The following is a 20186-nucleotide window of genomic DNA, read 5'->3' on the forward strand; positions in this document are numbered from 1 at the left end:
ACTTATCTGTTTTGTTTAAAAAAAATGAAAGCAATTCCACTGAATTGGAATTTCGTCTTTAAGTACTTAGGTTGGTAAACATAAGGCACAGATGTCATTTTCACTTCAGAAGGCACAGTGTGTGCTAATTGCAAGGCAGAGCACATTACATGAGACACAACACAGCATAACAAAACAACACACAATATGTACAAAAGAAGTAAAAGCAGTTCATTGTCTTTATCGTGTTTTTTTTTCTATAATGATGGAGAAATAAGAAAAGATCATTAAACAAGGGCCAATTCTCCATTTCATTTCAGACTTCAGCACTGCTGTACACTTTCTGCTCCAGGCTTCAAGTCTTCAGTCAGCAGATGAGGACAGTGAGGGCAAGGTGTGCTTGTCCTGACTTGTGGGCAGGGTTTCAGGGAAATTGTAGGCCTCATACTAAAGCCTGAGATCCTTTGTAATGTAACAATAGTTTAGGAACATGGAACGTGTCTGACGCTGAAAATCAAGACTTATGATTGGTGGATGAGAGCAGCAAGGGGGAGGAAGAGCCATCCAGACTGGACATGGGGACAGTGACATATCCGTTTAGTAAGGTGGGGAACTGCAGACACAAGAGAACAATACAGTCAAATGATATTTCTCTGTTTTGCAGGATGCAACATGACATTAAAAGACATACAAATACATACATGCATAAATATAAAATACATGGTGTCTAGTACATTTCCTTCATAAATAAGATCATGTTCATAATTAAATGTTTCTGATCATGTCTATGCACAATTTGCGCTCAATAACATGAACATTTCGAGGAGCAAATACTGATTATCCATGATTAATGAAAAATGTAAGATGACATGTCAGAAAAATGAGGAAATTAAAGCCCCCTCACACACACACACAAACACACAGAGGTCTGACTTCACATGATCTTTTCTCTGCCTTCTTTGAAAAAAGATACGTTTTTCACTGTTAATCATCCTTCCTACCCACTGATTCAACAGTGATATATTTGGCTCAGTTACAAGGCACTTAGAAGTTTCACTGCTGTAACTTTTTACAGGTTATCTAATTAGCCAATCAGTTAAATGTTTTTGGACATACTTTTATCATAAAGTTTGTCACGTATGCAACACTAAAAACAGAACACCTATTTCTTTTTGATCTTCTATCTACCGTCTCATCTGGCCTCTGCGGTACAATTTTTGACTTTCAGTATGTGGTGTTTGTCATATTTTGGTCAGTGAGGGGCTGTTGGCTAATGGAGAAGTGGCGGGCGAGCATCAGGGTCAGGTTCCGGTGGAGTTTCCTGTTGTGCTGAGTGTTCGTGTTCATCTCCAACAGTCACCTTCACGAGTCAGGCGCAGGAGGAAATGAAAAAGGAGTCAGGCTGTCGGGGATTGGTGTGTTTGCCGAGCGGTTTGGGGGGAGGGATTGGGGGGGGGGGGCATAAATAAGGAACAGCTTTAAAACCTGTTCGGCCCATTCAGGCAGACTCCCCTGGGCTTGAACAGGAAGTGGCCACCGGATTTCCCCCTCCCCCTCCCTCCCAGCCCCTCCTCTTTCTGTCTCCTTTTCTCCTCTTCTCTCTCCTACTCTCTGTAACCACCACTAAATTCATGGGCCATATTTGTGGATGACTCTGGATCTGGTGTGTAAAACCACAAAGCAAAGGAAAATACAAACAATGAAAGACATCAATGTAGTGTCAAAAACACGACTAAACAGTCGGACACGACAAATGGATTCACCTAGGGGCATAAATGTATAATTGTTGTTATAATTGTAAAAAAAAAAAAAAGATGGCCATAATCGAAGCCATGCGTGAACAGAGGACGCTAAACAGAAGACAGTGAAGAGAACGTCATCGCATCTTTCCAGATAGACACAGAGAGGCTTTTACCTGGAAGAGGGGAGCGTGGCCCTGCAAATGGCCGGGGCTCAGGGGCCCCACAGGACTCAGGCTGTTCCAGAGCTGGAGACCTGACAGCAGGGGGCTTGGGCTCAGCAGGAGCCCAGACGGCGTCTGCAGAAAGAGAGGCTCGCATGTCACATATGCGTCATGCTTCAAGCTGCTGCTTTTCATATAAGTGCAGCACAGCTGTGTCAATATGTTGCCATGATATGTTTCCCTGACTGTCAATATGAGCCTTTACAAAAATTACATGATTAACAGATTTGTTGGCTGTGTCATGAGCCTTTTGGAATCAACAAAAAAAATGATCAGAGAATACAATTAATCTTGAACACACATTTGTTTACATCCCTGAAAATATCCCTGAAATGTGCAGTGAATGGTGTCATTTTGTAAAATCACTAACATTCTCTGACTTAAGTTAGCAGCTGAGTTGAGGTGTGGATATAGTCTGATGTCATCTGTGCAACATATCAGTGTGAGCCATGCCTGAGTCAGTTGGTAACAGTTGTGATTAGGGCAAAACATTGCCTCAAATTTCATTTTGGGGGACAAATACAGAAACTCAGTGTGGCTTGTCTTTAGATGCTAACTAAATTGTTCAGAGTTAGAAACATAGTAACAATTTTGCCTTGGTGCAGTGTAATTAAACAATTAAGTATAGCATTATATTTATAGGAGGTGTGGCTATTAAATAATGATATTACTGCTGTAATTGAATAGTGATGAAGAACAATCATTATGATCATAACTATAACTACTATATACTTATAATAATAGTCTCATAGTTACACCTTGTATCGCTTGCATCTCATCTTGAAGGGGTGCACAGTGTTTAAGTTCATGTACAACCACATAATTAAGGTTATACGGATAATAAGCACTTACACTCTACAGGATAGTTACAATGTAATACGAGCCACGTTTTAATGAGTTTTTTAAATCCAATTGTTACCACAAGCTCATTATAATTTGGCATCAATGAAGCTCTACAGGACAGCAACTCAGTCTAGTGCTGCCGTGTGGCCTGATGATGTGAACCCACCTGTGCTGTGAAGAGTGCTGGGGTGAGGGAGCCGGACGGCAGTGCAGGGCTGTTCAGGGCAATAGAACCGAGGTCACTTCCTGTCAGCACCACGGATGGGTTGGCGATCTCCAGGCCTTTGGGCTTTTTGCTCCTGGACGCGGAGCCGGACGCCTGGTGGCTTCTCCTGTCTGAGGTCAGGGCACTCTCCCTGCTTCCTGAGGATAAGTTCAGCGGCTGCACGTCCTGCTCGGAGTCCTCAGCCTTGGGGCTCCTCCAGGCCTGAGCAGAGTGGGACGGCGCCACGGAGAGCGGCGAGGACGACCGGGGTGACCGCTTCGAGGGCCTGGAGGAGAGAGATGACTCGGAAGAGGAAGGACGGCGCGAGGAGTGGAGGCCGTCGCTCTTCTCGGCAGCCTGGGCGACAAACTGTATAACGCTCTGGGCCTCCTCGCGGGGGTCCCCGCGCCTCTGTTGGATGGCCTGCAGAAGCTGCGACTGGCTGTGCAGAGAGCTGAATGACAAGCCGGGGTACAGGCCCGAACGGAAGTACTCATGGTAGCACGCCTGCACTTGAAGTGCCGCCGATATGGCAGGGTCCTGGGACTCCTCATCATCATCGTCGTCCTCCACCTCCTCCTTTACCCGAGCCTCCATCTCCTGGACCTCATCTTTGGTGACCACTACCGTGCTGAAATCTTGACCCATTTCTACAGCTTGGGGATCCAACTTGAGAATGTCCGGAAATGACACAAACTTGTAAACGAATTTCTGTCCAATCACCTTTCTGATGATATTCTAAAGAAAAGAAAGACAGTATATGTGTCAGAGCACTGTTGATATTCATCGCAACAAATGTTTTTTCAGTAACAATTATCCATAAATAAGGATCTGCTCCTTTATAGCATTAGAATATTTTAAAGCTTAGCCCAAACTGCAACCCAACATTTATCATGCCTCTGTGAACGCCTCTAGTCTTAGCCATGACTGACCTTATCATAATAGAAGCAATGACTGACCTTATCGTAATAGAAGCAATGACTGACCTTATCATAATAGTAGCGGAGAGCTCTGCTCAGCTTGTCGTAGTTCATATTGGTCTTGTTCTTTCGAAGACCCCATAACCTGGCCACCTCCTCGGATTTGAGCAGTTTGAACTCGCCATCGTTGGAGGTCCAGCAGATAAGGTGCTTGTGACTCTGGTCCAGCAGCAGCTGCAGTAGGAACTGCCACAGTGTTATGGCACTCTCCATACCTGCACACACAAACACAACAGTGTGATGGCACTCTCCATACCTGCACACACAAACACAACAGTGTGATGGCACTCTCCATATCTGCACACACTAACACAACAGTGCGATGGCACTCTCCATACCTCCACACACACACACACACACACAACAGGATGCCCTGATATCTTTAGTCATTGTCATTCAGACTGACTGATTCAGGTCATAGAAGTCATAGTCACACTAGGATCACATAACGAATACGTAGATCATTATTTGATGGGGAGAGCTATGGGAGAGCTACGGGGAGAGCTATGGCGCAAGTGGCTGCAGTGGCTGTACTGCACTCAGGTCCAAGTGCACGCAGGGACCTGGGTTTGAGTCTGGCCCGTAGTCATTTCCTGATCTCATCCTTTCTCTCTCTCCCATTCGCTTTCTGTCATTCTTCGCTGTCCTATCTGAATACAGGCAAAAAGCCCAAAATATACTTATATATATTACAAAATATGTTATTTGATGTTAGTCTACAATTATGGTGCTAGGTCATTGCTTGATTAAAATTGATATCTCTCATGACATGACCAACAAGTTAAGACTACTGTGGAAACAATCAGCAGCGCCATCAGTAAAGTCACAAAAAGCAAGACGTCTGTTTGCAACATGAAATGGTGAGATTGAGTGTGCTTTGAGTATAAGAGGGAATGATCAGAGTTGAATGCAGGACCATATGAGGGCAGCCAGAGAGCATAGTCGCCACTGCACTGAACATAACAAAGACAATGTCATTCCTGATAATGCTGTGGTTGCAGTGAAAGACTCCAGATGAACATCGATTTAGAGTCTGTGAACTGAGGGATTCACCACCTACGAAATCTGTGCAAGGTGATCTAATGACCACAAAACCTGAAATACTGGTTTAATCATTGTAATACTATCACACTCAGCTGACACCACTGATAGTGACAATAACGAGAGCACAATTTTACCCAAACTTGCTCTCAAACACACACATACACCACACACACACACACACACACAAACAACAAAACCTCCTTAGTACTTCTTGTACCTCCTTAGTACTTTTATTAAGTATGCAACATTTTTCTTCATGCAGTGAGCTTTTTACAGAGCTTTCGATTTATACATACCTTATTCCAGGTATGAAGACATTCATAAACCTGTCACAGAAATATATCATGATGCTAGTAAAATGAGCAGTGTGAATGTACATTTTATTCTACAAGTCACATACCCTTTGCGTAGCTACTTACACATGTACTAAGTAGGTACAGTGACACAAGTGGTGTGGTAATCTGGAATAAATTACCTTTGGAAATTAAGAGTATGCACAACTATCATTGTTTCAGGAAAAGGGTAAAATCCTGGCTCATGGATCATTTAAATCCCTAGTGGCACTAACATGTATTCCTCCATGTGAGTTGTTGTCTGTTGGTGTTGTCTATGTATGCACATTGGACTTTAATACAGATAGGAAGGGTTAGGGAAGATTCTTTTATATGTTTTAGCCCCTCATAGTCTATTTTTATGATGTTTAATTCTTTTGTTTTATGTGGATATATGTCCTGTCTTGTAACATCAGGGACCATGATGGAAATAAGTGCTTGCACTTTGTCATGTTTTTGTTCTATCCCTTGGATATGTCTTTATTCCAAAATAAATCAAATCAAAAACAAGCACAGTGTGAATATGTGACACTATTCTTTAAGATTTCCTGAGATAGTTGTATTATTCCCATAAAATCCCATACCATTAATTCAGTTTGCTGCAGTTGTGTGTGTACTTCTGTGGCAAAACAGTTTGATGCGGTGTGGCACAGGAAGTCAAATGAAGGCTAAGGGCAAAAGTATGTGGCGGTTCAGCCCAGGCCTGGCTCCACAGGAAGTGGGGCAGGCCAAGACCAGCCGGGTCCTCTAATGGAGGAATTTGGACATCAAACCCAGGACATTCTGGTGAAACTGCCACCCAAAGTTAAGTACTGTACCTCACAGAAATGAGGTAGGCTACAGCCAAAGATGCTGAGTCTCACAGCTCTGCTCCTCACAGGCTCCAAAGAGGAAAACGCTGCACAGGATGTGTTTTGATTGCCAGACCCCCACCCAGACCTCATTCCCAAAAAACACACAAACACACACCAATGACATCTTCATGTTACAGCGCCACCTTGACTTTTCCGGGTATGACATGAGGCTACAAAACTGTCAGATTCAGGACTTCCTTCAATTCTGTTTTCAAGGACGTTTCTGTAGCATGTGAGGTGACAAAACCTAATAGGCAACTACACGTAAAACACTCCTGAACTAAAAGTAGCCCTACTATTTATTTTACATGTTCACGCAAACACTTTCAACTAGCCTACATCCCCATTTTTCATTACATTTTTACTTGTCTTCCAATTGGAAATTTTGTTGACATGCTTCATAGAAGCTAAACAATGCCGCACAGTTTCGAGAGCGGAAACTCCTAATGCAATTAAGTGCTGTGTGCAGACATCGCCGTACCAGTGGCTGGGTCTTCTTTTGCACTGTAAGTGGAAAATTCGGTGCAGCATCCCTTACAAGCGAAGTAACCACTTCTGAACGCTTGTAAAAAGGCTGATCCAATTTAAACTTCTCTTTGTCTCTCACATTTACCCTCTCTTTCTTTTGTTCTCCCTCTCTCTCGCTTTGTGTGTATCACACACATACACAAACACTTACATAGAAGACGGCAATCTCTACACTTTATTTCTACATATTCTTTAATAGTTGTCTGTTACCTATTTCAAACCGGAAGTCCAGTACCCTAACTAGGATCTCTATTGGTGCTTCATTACTCCCAGTTGCAGACTTAGAGAAGCATTTAAAATAACTGATTCAACATCACCAGCCTCTCAAAAACATTCGTCACACACGAGCCACAATTAAATCCAAATATGACATAGTAAACTATCGAATAAAGATACACAGGGTATGATTAAAAAATAGTTGTTAACCTACTCAAAATGAAAGATCGCCAAATCATTCATAAATTCACATACCCCTCGATGAAATGTGTTGATTAATTCCTGATGGTTTCTAAACAAAATCTTGAACGATGATTTCTTTTTCCATACTGTCTGTCGCAGGACACTTTCTTCAACTGTAATGAGATCCTGATTTTTTCTTTCTTTTTGAGCAGGAAGTTGGAAGAAGCAGTCAGAGAGTCGGATCACTTCCTCTCCTGCAGTATTCCCCAATCGCTTTATCGGGTATGTAAATAGAGATATCCTCCCTTTGCTTCACCGTGCTTACCGATGGCCAACATTGCTTTGCTCTATTATAACACATATGGCAAGTTTGGAACTACATGTCGACGCACAGTAGATCTCACTGACGTCACCACGTTTCTCTTCAGCACCACTTGGGGGTGCTAACAGACGGTAAGGTAGGCCTTCGTCTTTTCCATCAATTTATTTCTCCCAGCAAATCTATCAGCTTCAATTGTAATTTGAAAAAATAAATGTGAAACCTTTTGAACAATAGAAGTCCATTGGGGAAATCAGATACATCTTCCCTTTTTATCATTTTCAAATAATTTGTATCACCGGTGGCCTTATAGTGAAAACGCGTAAATATGGACTTGGAACTTTTGAGTTCAAAGATTCTGTTTGGGAACAAATTTAAATCTGGCTTATCAGTATTTAGATAACCTCATACTGCGCTGCGTCACCTCAGGCAAGGATGCGCACCCTCTCAAACACAAACACATACGCGCGCCCGCGCGCACGCACTTGGATAGCCTATGTTACGCTTTGATGCATCTGCAAGACAAACAAAGTATAGAGGTGTGGACTGGCTGGTCATCTCTGATTGGTCATCTGGGACATTGCTCTAGTATGTATTGCATTGGATAGTCTTTATCAGCATCAGAAGAAGCTTACTATCTGGACCAGAATGCCTCGTATTACTGTACATATTAGGGATGAATGGTTGATGGTGCCATGCAGAGACACCACATGTACCATACAGTGGTTGGGACTCGAGGCTTTGAAACGCTATGTGAAGAACAAGCCAGATAATGGGGGATTTATGTCGCCTAAAGACATTAATTTTGTTGTAAGGAGGTGTCAAGGCCTTGGGCTGTTGGATTCCGATGATACTATTGAGGATGTTCTTGAGGATAATGACTTTGTGGAACTTGGTAAGGTACATGCATTTGGAACATTTTGGTATAAAATGAAATATTGTTTTACTGTGGAAACAATATATGTCAAGTCGTTTTACTTTATGTAAAGTTATGGTTCATAAAAACTGAACGTCATCATCATATAGGCCTAATTGGGTTCCACTTCTGATTCACTCTGAATGATGTACCTATTTCATGCCACTAGTTAATGCAGGGGTGGGCAAACTGCGGCCCGCGGGCCGGATTCGGCCCGCCAAGCACTTTCATCCGGCCCGCTGAGCATTTCATTTGGTTATCAGGCTGCTCGCTATTTTTTTCCTGCGATATAGACGACGTTGGTTAGCTTTACTGCAAACTGCTTTTCACTCTCCTTAGAGAACGTTTACAATGTCAATGTCAAAACATCATGTTAAATAGAGATAACATCATGTTAAACTAACTCTTAGTTATTTCCTTTGCAGCATATCTAACGTGAACATGCGATCCATTTAATTGGGAACGCGTCTGCACTCACGAGAGGGAGAGAGAGCCGCAGGTTCCAGCTGGCTTGTCATTGTTGATAATTGATATCTCCTTCTTATAAGAAACTTTTAAAAGGAAATCATGAAGGCAGCAGTTGTTCCCACTACTGACCATTTAAAAAGTGTGAGAGGGCCATACCGTAGCAGGCAGAAGATCATTGAAAAATAAACGTGAATTAAAGCGACTGTCTTAAAGCGACATTGCACAATTTATACATTTGTTAAACAGCATAAAATTAGCAGTATTTTTAAGCAATTAATATTTTAAAAGAAATATTTTGTCATACTAAATTATAGGCTATAAAAGGGGGGGGGGGGGGGGGGGTTGTTGTGCGGCCTGCCGGCCAATTTTCAAAACCCAGTGTGGCCCTTGTTGAGCCAAAAAGTTTGCCCACCCCTGAGTTAATGGCAAGCTGCAAACTCTCAGGTGTTAAGATTTTGAGGTTTTATTTTAAAGAATCTTGGGTTTTAAGATTGTGTATTTGTGCTACACAGAAGAGCAAAGTTCAGCCAGCACCAGGAGTTATCACTGACATGAATACACAATTTTCAGTTTTACTCAAACCAATCATTTCACATTTAAAAGTGTTCTGTTCCTTTGAAAACATTATTTTTTTAAAAAACAATTAAAATGCTTTCAATGTGGTCATGTGTAAGTAACATTATAATGTGGGGAATCTCTCTACAGCCATTGAAGGAGAATCTATGTCCCCTGACTTCATCCAGTGCCAGCCAGGAGTATCGCACTTGTATCCTTGTTGGGCGTTAAAGTATATATAAAAAAAAGACATGTTCTGGACCAAGAAAAACAGTGTTACATGGGTTAAAAGTTGCTAATTATTGTTTTTGATGACTGATGGTTTTCTATGATTGTAACACATACTGAAATGCACTTAGGCTATACAGTATATACATGTTACTATGAATATGAAGTCATAAGTCGATGAAGTCATACGGGTGGCCTACTGGTTAGCGCGTCGGACTTGTAACCGGAGGGTTGCCGGTTCGAACCCTGTTCGAACACCAGTAGGAAGCGGCTGAAGTGCCCCGAGCACCACTGTTGTTGCAGGCAGCTCACTGCGCCGGGATTAGTGTGTGGCTTCACCTCACTGTGTGCTGAGTGTGTTTCACTAATTCACGGATTGGGATAAATGCAGAGACCAAATTTCCCTCACAGGATCAAAAGAGTGTGTATATATATATATTTTTTTTTTTTTTCCCCATTTGATTTCTTTCCTGCGCCTTCGGATATCGTTTTGTTTTCTTTAAGCATACCTGACAGAACAGCTGTGTACAGAGAACCTGATGATGTGAGTATGAATTGAGAATGTGAGAATTCAGCGTATGGCTTTGAATTTTAATGGGACTGAATACGTGAATGTGATTGAATAAGTGTTAATTGTTGGAATGTTTTTTTTTTTAATTTCTTTATAGTACTTAGCCCTTGATGGTAACAGCCTAACCTCTACAGATCTAGTTAATTTGGGGAAGGGTCTCTACAAGATCAAGGTAAAGATCTTGCTGTTTGATCCATTTAACAGTTCATTTCTTATGTTTTCTTACTTAGTTGCTGGTTGTCCTTGTCTAATTTGCTACCTCTTTAATTCACACAGTTGACCAAGGAGGCAGAACAAAAAGTTGTGCAAGCAAGAGAGCTATTGGACACAATTGTGAAGGAGAACAGAAGTAGGTGCCCCTCTCCCCCATATTCAGACATAATAGACTTAAGTGAAGTAAATACATCAAAGATATAATGAACAGTGCATCTGGAAATAAATCTGACATGTTTTTTTTGTCTTCAGTTGTGTATGGAATAACAACTGGTTTTGGGAAATTTGCACGCACTGTCATCCCTGTGCCCAAACTTAAGTACATTCTAATAAAGTATATCTTTCACTGATTTCAAGATGTACAGAATGTGTAGAATTATTCACTTTTTTAACACACACCATTCTTTCATTTATAGAGAACTCCAAGAAAATCTTGTGAGATCACACTCTGCTGGTATGTTAATCTTGAATTTCCCCTTGGGGATCAATAAAGTATCTATCTATCTATCTATCTATCTATCTATCTATCTATCTATCTATCTATCTATCTATCTATCTAATCATGTCACCCAGCTGCTGTTTGTTAAGTGTGTCATTTGTACTTTGGATGTACGTATGTCAGTTACTCTACAGAATGATTAACTGTTTGATATTGGTAACATGCATTTTCATACGATCTCTTTCTTAAATCAAAAGTAACTGTTATTATGAAGGACCTGAAGAACTGCTTTACATGACATTAGGTGTGGGGAGTCCTCTAAGTCCAGAAAGGACACGCATGTTGCTTGCTCTCAGAATCAATGTCCTGGCAAAAGGGTACAGCGGCATCTCCCTGGAAACTCTCCATGCAATGGTTCAGGCTTTCAACGGTGAGTACAACCCAAGATCCCAAAATGAAATGGGGCTTTCAAGGACTTCCTGTCATGCATTTACAACTATGGCATCTAACATCTCACTTTTGTTCCAGCATCTTGCCTGTCGTTTGTTCCCGAAAAGGGTACAGTTGGTGCAAGTGGAGATCTGGCTCCTCTCTCCCATTTGGCATTAGGCCTCATGGGAGAGGGGAAGATGTGGTCTCCCAAAAGTGGATGGGCTGATGCTAAATATGTAAGTGCAAAAACATATCAATAGTGTCATAATATCAATATTTTTGTGTGTATACTGCCAAAATATATTTATCAGTGTAGACAGCTTGTCTTTAGGTCGTGATACTAGATGCATACATACAACTTGGAACATGGAATAAAACTGTACAAACTAATTAGTGTGAAAATTACTTGTGCAGTCTACTGTATGATTAAAGTGTACCAAGATGGAAATTAAGAGAGATCAGATTACACTGAATGATGGGGGAAATGAATATTGGCAAAGTCAAATGTTGAGATACCTTCCAGAAGGTATATAGGCCATTATTAAGATGCTTCAAATTCTTCTTTAAACTTTAATCCTGTGTTTGAACACCTACCCCAGGTACTTGAGGCTCATGGACTGAAGCCTGTATCACTGAAGCCAAAAGAGGTATGTTGATATTTCACTCTCATCTTCTGCATATTAAACTCATTTTACTCAACAAAACAAAGTTCTATCTGATCCAACTGTTTTAAATTTTGCATGCAAGACTAATGAAAATCTAAAGCTACAGTACTAGCACAATTTTAGACTGAGAGCAGACCAGGGCACTTTTCTGTATGGGAAATGTTTCTTCCCTTCACATAGGGTTTAGCTCTCATCAACGGGACCCAGATGATCACTTCCCTTGGGGCAGAGGCTGTGGAGAGGGCAGAGGCTATTGCCAGACAGGCGGACATCATTGCTGCTCTCACACTGGAGGTTTTGAAAGGAACCACCAAGGCCTTTGATAGTGGTGAGCATAAACCTCTTTTAAATGTCATGTGTTAAAAAATGATTCTTTTACATCGCTGCAAGTGCTATAGAAGAGGAATCTCTCATATACACTGAGTGCATGACTCCTTTTTGACCAATCTCTTATGCCAGACATCCATAAGCTGCGTCCCCATCCAGGACAAACTCAGGTGGCGCTGCGTTTCCGCTCTCTCCTGGACTCTGACCACCATCCCTCTGAAATTGCAGGTAGGCCAGGGAGTGGAGGACAGAGGAATCTGTATCTGTATTTCTGTGTCATGTTGTAAAATGCGACTTTATTCTCTCCTAGAGTCTCATCGATTCTGTGACAGGGTCCAGGATGCATACACTATGCGTTGTTGTCCACAGGTAATTTATTATGGAATACTGTACTGTATGGTGTTTTCCAGTAACACCATTTAACAGTTATTATACTTTTTCCCCCAGGTTCATGGTGTTGTTAATGACACAATTGACTTCGCCAAGAACATTATCAACACAGAAATCAACAGTGCTACAGACAACCCTGTATCCTTTCCATATCACATTTGGATGTCCCATATGGATGCATAGATGTACAGTACACGCACAGCATTATATTAAAATTTACCGGAGTTTAAGTAAGGGATAACGGCCGCCAAGGTGTCCCGTCATACAGAATTAATGGACGAGGTGGACCTTGAAGGCGCTTATCCGCCCAGTTGCCCCCATGGGCGGATTATGAACTTTCGGGCCCCTGGGCCCAGATGTGTTAAGGGCCCCCCACTAATTGTAGTATATGTGGGAGGGGGGGGTTTGTGGGTCCTCCCCCAGAATTTTTTTAATTTGTTTGATGTGATTTCCTGTATTCTGGTGCATTTTGGGGATGGCCAATACTAAATTCAATCAGATTCATAGCCTACATCCTGATTTGTTGATATTGAGGCAATGATTCCATGCAAAGGCTTGGGCTTTAGGGCCCCCTGACCCCTTGGGCCCCTGGGCCTGGGCCCCGTAGGCCCGTGCAGTAATCCATCCCTGGTTGCCCCTATAGGCAATAGTCATATGCCTCTGCCTCTAGCATGCAAAGGAAACAAGCGGTTCAGTCAGAAAATAAGCCAACTTGTTCAGTAATCCTTTCTTTGGTCCTGACAGTAAGAATGGTGGGCAGTTAGCTTGTTTATAGCCAATCAGAAGAGTGAGAGTATTTCTTCTCTCTGGGTGATAAATTGAAATTTACTGGATTGTAAGTGCTATGTATCCATACCAGTGTTTCAGTTCTCCACTTTCTGCTTACAATTATCTTATTAGAACTATTTCAGATGGTATTTTCTGAGAGAGGAGAGACCATCTCTGGTGGGAATTTCCATGGAGAATATCCAGCAAAGGTAAACAATCATTCGCACTCAAAGAGGCCATTAATGCACTTATATGTTTTAGGCCAATTCACATTAATGAGCTGTCATGGCCTCCGTTCTTGAAGGCGCTGGACTACTTGGCCATTGGCATTCATGAACTGGCCTCAATCAGCGAGCGAAGGATCGAGCGCTTGTGTAACCCCTCACTCAGCGAGCTCCCTGCCTTCCTAGTCAGCGAGGGGGGCCTGAACTCAGGGTTCATGATTGCACATTGCACTGCCGCGTCCCTCGGTCAGTCGCCAATCATTAGCAGTCACCTCAGCATCACAACACTTTTATGACACAGTGGAAAGAGCCTGCTCAAGTGTTCCCTTCCATCCCCCCACCCTCCCCACAGTGTCAGAGAACAAGGTCCTGTGTCACCCGTCGTCTGTGGACTCGTTGTCAACAAGCGCTGCCACGGAGGACCACGTGTCCATGGGGGGCTGGGCCGCCAGGAAAGCCCTGCGGGTGGTGGAGAACGTGGAGCAAGGTATCTTCAGGGTTCGACAAGAGTCACATATCTGATTAATCATGTGCAAGGTATCTTCAGGGGGTTACACTTTACTTGACAGTGTCGACATAAGAGAGACATGACACTCTCATGAATGTGTCATAAATGTTTATGACATAACGCTTCTGTTATTAAGTGACATTCGGTTTTGTCATAACAAGTTAGGATTAGGGTTAGAGGTTAGGATTAGGGTTAGGGGTCATGACAGTGTCATGTCACTCTTATGTCGATACTGTCAAGTAAAGTGTTACCATTCAGGGTTCGACAAGAGTCACATATCTGATTAATCATGTGCAAATGGAATAAAGATGACTCACACAATATGGTCACAGCTTGCATAAGCACAAACGACACACCGTGAGCCGGTTTCCCAAACATGGATTAGAAGATTGAAAATCTTGATTGACAAAACCTTTTAGTCTGGGTCCAGGCTCAATCCATGTATGGGAAACCCAGATAGTAAGAACAGCAAGAATATGTTTAAATGAATAGCATTCTACGCTGAAAAATGACTAGTCCGAGTCTAAACCAGTCAGTCAGTCAGAGCCAGACCCAGTCCTATGTTCTGCTCTGAAAGTCTTTTCTGCTTTGTAGTGCTTGCCATTGAGTTACTTGCAGCCTGCCAGGGTATTGAGTTCCTACGCCCCCTGCGAACTACAACACCATTGGAGAGGGTGTACGACCTTGTGCGTAGCAAAGTCAAGTAAGTCAAACAGTGGTCCCCAGCAATTGAAAAGGACATATCCTGGAGTATTGCCCAACAGGGTTAATGGCTAACTCATTCTGCTCGCTGTATGCTTCTTTTTCCTCTTGTCTTCCATGTTTTCAGGCCATGGATGAAAGACAGATTCATGGCTCCTGACATTGAGGCTACCCACCGGCTCCTGCTTGATCAGAAGGCAATGTTCACTATGATATCTGTCATAAAGTGTAGTTTAAACAGAGTGAAAGCATTTTTTTGATAACATACAAAATGGAAGTCGCATTGAGACAGTGATGCCACTTCTTCTTGTGACTTTACATTAGATTTATTCAATCATATGAAATAATGTAAATAAAATGTGTGAATGTAGAAAAATAGTGAACATGTTTAACATTTGTTCAATCTCTCTCACTAGGTATGGCAAATTGCTAAGCCTTACATTGACAAATATCACATGGAGCACTTCCCAGAGTCTCGCCCCAGCTCACCAACAGCCTTCTCCTTGGAATCCCCAGCATCCCCGAGGAAGCGAGTCCGTCTCGAGTGACGGGATATTTGCCAGGCTTCTTTTCAATACAATTTCTATACTATGGAACTGAAAGATGCAAAATTGTTATACGTGGTATATGAAAAGTGTTGATAGAATATGGTTGGAATATGTTTTTACAATGTTAATTATATTTTGATTAGGCTAATCATATTACTAATTTGCCTTAGTCAGAGGGTATTCTGTTAATTAAAAATATATTAAAGGTATCTAATAAAGTTTTTTTTTTGCTACTGGGCTCCCCTGCAGTTGTGGTGTAATTGTATTTTACACAACTGTCGTAAATACCAGTCATGGCTTGCACCCTTCCCCTTGGACACAGTATATGTGGATAGGTTTACAAACTGGTCAAGATGAAGCCTGAAGAGCCGTGTCATCTGACAAGGTAATGTGACACAATGTCATACAAATAGTGGGCTATTGCACAATTGCAGTAAGGCAATTTGTGATTGTCTGGGTCAGGGGAGATTCTCTGGGTCATGGGGCACATTATTAGGCTTTTAAATCAATACAGCCATAACAATTTATATAAAAATACTTAACAGATGTTTACTTTAGCTCAATTACCAATGATATAACAATGAAATCGTTTATGGTTAATATTCGCCATTTACCCCTGTGAGTTCACATTTATGATCATATGATCATTTTCGTTTTTTGTGAGAAAACAAGGAAATTCAATTAAAAAAAGGGTTAAAAATAGAAACAAGATTTTTGATCATTATTAGTACTTAACTTAATCAGAACAGGTGAAAGTGCTTGAAAACATAAAAATTTTGTAACTTTGTGTGGGGATAGCAGGTGCAGAAAGACAACATTCCCGCACACAGACACCTACACTCAGACACACATTTACTGTACACACACAGAGATGCACGGATACATAGACACACACACAGACATAGACACACACACACACACAGTAGGCCCAGTTAGGAGGGCACAGTTAAGGTACGGTAGCTAGCTACAATTATTACACTCAAGTAATAAGAGTCATTAAAAATAAGTTATTTTTTATGTTCTTCACAGAAAATGAGCCAAGGCCAATGAGTTTGAGTTAGAATAAATAATAAATAGCATAATTTGTCTTTTAGCCAACATTGAAAACGGGCGCCACAGACCCGAACACCTTACCCTGGTTAAACAATATTTAATAATACTGTTACGTCAATTTCTAATAATACTGTTTCTTTTCATTGCGAGAAATTACAACCAGAGCTATTTCTGTTTCTTTTCATGCGAGAAATTACAACCAGAACTATAATCATATGAACATAAATTTGCGTCAAAATAGCAAATATTCAAAAACCTTTGTGTGGCTATATTATCATGGTTCCATGTGATCATGTTAACTAACGCATTAAGAGTAGCTGAAACAGAGAGGGGGGAAGGGGGGCATTATGCCATTTGGGCAGGGATAGACGGTGGCATGGACTAAATAAAGGAGCTAAAACTGACTTGTCACCTTACACCAAACTTTGACAAGATTTGGGAAAGATTCTTGAAAGATTGTAGTCTTTTAACTAATGCCCCCATTCAAGCTTTACTCAAAAGACTCCAATCTTTCAAGAATCTTTCCCAAATTTTGTCAAAGTTGTTTGGTGTAAGGAGGCCATTAGTTAAAAAGTGTCATAGTTTAGTCAAGGGTGCCGTTGTTTTGGTTTGAATATTGTTTACATGATCACATAAGACCATGTGTGACCTCCCCCATGACATAAGACTTAACAATACTGTGTAGCTAGTTGTTAAGCACTACCCTAGTTCCACTGATCAAATGCTACAGAAGATGAAGGGAGAAGAGAGAAGGCAGTTCATCATTTCTCAGAAGTAATGCCCAATCCGTACATCTGCTTTGCAATCGGTATTTCATAATCCCATGGTATTTCAAATATAGTAAGCAATGGCTCAGGATGGGGTTATTGTGCAAGGCAGTCAGTGTTTTCCTGACAATTTTCTGTAATCAAGTTTCTTCACTTAACTGAGATCATTTCACCTCTGCACTCTCTTTCTCTGTCAGTTATTTAACCTAGCATATCATTTTCCAACTGGGAGTGATACTACATACTACAAATTTACACAACTCCAATAAACACCAACCAACAAATAGGCCTATCAGTTTATTGAGAATTACCAGAGGGTTTGAAGAGCCATTTCAAAACCTCTGAAATTGCCATGCGCTGGCCATTCTGATCGACTTATTATTGATTTATTATAAACACTAATCAATTAGCTTAAGTGGGCTAACGAGTCCAGGATACCCATGAACCTTAATTAGGACACCGTTTTCCTTAGGCATTCTACTGATTTGCTTTTTTGGGGCTTACTAGGTTTTATGCCTGTTTATTGCACTTTGCATTTTTACTCAAACCTACTTGTTTTATCCACTAGATGGCGCAAGAGTGCACAGAGTGATATAGCCACAGCTTGAATGAAAAATGGCCACAAATACGATCAATTAAAAATGCAGCACTTTTTCAAAATTCATTTAGACTTGGGTGCTCTGTGGTGTGACTAACTGTGAACACATTATTATTATTATTATTATTATTATTATTATTATTATTATTATTATTTACAGTCCTTAAGGATAGTTTTTTGAGGAATTCCTCACAGTTCATGTAAGAATGTATTGTGGACATGACATTTTTTTTTGCATTGTACTTCAGAATAACTGCATCTTTTTCTTTTTAAAGGTGCAACCATGGTCCACCTTAAGCAAGTTGTTTTACAGATCAAATGTATTTCTCCTGAATGAAATAGCTTAGGTTTGAAGGTGTAATAATCAGTCATAGAAAGTCACTTTTCTACAGCAGTCTGCATGTAAGTGTTTCACAATGTTAAAGCTGTACAAAATCAAATGTATCAAACACACTGCTTCACTTAAACAAACAAATTTATTTTTATGTCTTCTTCAAAGGGGCCTGCAATTTCTAGATGAGGAGCATTTGTGCAGCTTACACTCCTAAAATCCCCTTAGACTAGGGAACACTGGAGTGCTTGTCTAGGTTACTCAAGATCAATGACCATGGGAAAGCTCAGGTTGTCCCGGTTTTGCATGACGTGCGTTGGCATCTGTGTGATTACTACTCTGTGAGCAATTAAACAGAGAAGAACAGGTGTGATTTGCGTCCGTCAGGTTATGAGTTTGGAGGTTAAAATGAGGTGCCAACAGACTTTCTGGTCATTTGTCTAATGCAAATTTGATGTGAATTTACCAAATAGCCTGACAGTTGACAGTCCAATTTCATTTTTGCCTTATAGACAAAAATGAAAAGACAGCATGAATCAAAGCTTTTGGGATACAGGTCAAGATGGAGACTGAGAAAAAGAGACGGAGAGAAACATGAATGAGATGGTGATGGAGATGAGCAGTGTTAGGAAGTATCATGTCTATCAAAGCTACAGAGAGAAATTCTGAACTATTACTTCATAAAATTAAATTGACAATAAATGTGATATACAATACTAAATTAGGCTCAAATGTAATTCAAAAGGCATACCCATCAATTCAGAAACAACAAATGTCTCTATAGGAAAGTGTAAGGAATGTCAGCTAGCTTATGGCCAATTCAATCCTCAACCTCAACCTCAACCTCAAAGCTGTCTTCCATTGGACAGGGATTCAGCACCTCCGGGAGATGGGGTTGACGATGGAAGAGGAGAAAATATGGGCTGTACTGAGTTGATTCCTAATTTCAAAAAAGTGTTTTTATTATGTATGAACATACTTTCAAAAACAAAACTATCACTAACAAAAATATCCATGTAATATATGCTATCAATTACTTACTCATTTTAAACCAACCTGTTTTGCTGTGTTTATGCCATACACAATGGCCTGCAGATGAACATCCCAATCATTCTGGGCCTCGCTCACATACCGTCTGAGGGCACACTTCATCTTTTGCTTGGTCCATTCATCCTTAACCATCAAAATCCAATTACTACTACACATCTTAAGCAGACAGAAACATTCACAGACTGAATTAGAACAACACTGAAATAACCTTTTTTTAGATTTTGCGATAGCACACTTACTTGGTCATTTGTTTGTGGGCAATAGGCACTGGACACTGCATGCTTGATGTTGAGTGCCTTGAATATATGTGTATTAAGCTGCCAATAATTCAGACACAGAGGTATTTTTAAAAGATGAACAACCTAAAACTGACATGATTTATTTACAAATTTATTACAAATTGAATATGATGTGAATTTTTACAAATTGCAAGGCCCATTACAACTACATAAGAGGGTGGAGGGTGTGCAGTAAGTAGGTTGCCCATCCCTCCAAAACATAGGTTATAAGTATTGAAAAGATGTCCCACACTGTCCCAACCACACTTTAAACTATTCCCAATTTGGTCTGCATCTACTCAGGAACTGCAGTATACCGTTGCAAGGTTTGTACACAGCTTACCTCGTTCACAAATTCACGGTTTCGGTCTGAAATTATTTTTCGGACCATGCCAAACATATAAAGTTTAGACACCAGTGCTGGTGCCACTTCACTAGCCGAACTGGTCTGCAAGGGCTCTGCAATGACCCATTTTGTGAACAGATCAGTGACTGTTAAGACGTACTGGTGGTTCCTTGGGGTCTCTCTTAGAGGGCCAATCACGTCTATGCCCACCACATCCCATGGCTCTGTCACCTGTAGAGATATGTAAAATTAATACATTACCTTGAATATTTATTTGCCTTGCAATTATAGACCAAGGCAGACCTACCTTAATTGGGGGAGGAACAGGTGACACCTTCTTGCTGGTGTTACTTAGTTGGCATT

General features: G+C 41.1%; 2 protein-coding genes across 3 annotated transcripts; one reads left to right on the forward strand and one right to left on the reverse strand.

The window, feature by feature from the left end:
- Positions 1 to 287: 287 nt before the first annotated feature.
- Positions 288 to 7559, reverse strand: LOC121724008 (ETS domain-containing protein Elk-3-like). Its single transcript, XM_042110306.1, has 5 exons — positions 7200 to 7559; positions 3977 to 4185; positions 2952 to 3728; positions 1895 to 2017; positions 288 to 592 (listed from the first exon to the last, which is right to left on the reverse strand). Exons 2-5 carry the CDS (start codon positions 4181 to 4183, stop codon positions 494 to 496), a joined length of 1206 nt encoding a protein of 401 aa, XP_041966240.1. The 5' UTR covers positions 4184 to 4185; positions 7200 to 7559; the 3' UTR covers positions 288 to 493.
- Positions 7560 to 8050: 491 nt separating this feature from the next.
- On the forward strand, positions 8051 to 15638 carry hal (histidine ammonia-lyase). 2 transcript variants are annotated; one of them, XM_042110250.1, is made up of 20 exons: positions 8051 to 8341; positions 9536 to 9596; positions 10130 to 10157; positions 10282 to 10356; positions 10461 to 10533; positions 10650 to 10716; positions 10814 to 10851; positions 11141 to 11266; positions 11365 to 11504; positions 11868 to 11915; positions 12114 to 12261; positions 12393 to 12488; positions 12571 to 12629; positions 12708 to 12788; positions 13562 to 13627; positions 13723 to 13888; positions 13995 to 14129; positions 14745 to 14853; positions 14980 to 15049; positions 15269 to 15638. In XM_042110250.1, exons 1-20 carry the CDS (start codon positions 8095 to 8097, stop codon positions 15398 to 15400), a joined length of 1965 nt encoding a protein of 654 aa, XP_041966184.1. In that variant the 5' UTR covers positions 8051 to 8094; the 3' UTR covers positions 15401 to 15638. The 2 variants fall into 2 exon arrangements, with proteins under 2 accessions (XP_041966184.1, XP_041966185.1); XM_042110251.1 differs by having other exon boundaries at positions 8207 to 8346.
- Positions 15639 to 20186: the final 4548 nt, after the last annotated feature.

This window comes from Alosa sapidissima, chromosome 11, assembly GCF_018492685.1.
Source record: "Alosa sapidissima isolate fAloSap1 chromosome 11, fAloSap1.pri, whole genome shotgun sequence".
In the NCBI taxonomy this organism is placed as follows: Eukaryota; Metazoa; Chordata; class Actinopteri; order Clupeiformes; family Clupeidae; genus Alosa; species Alosa sapidissima.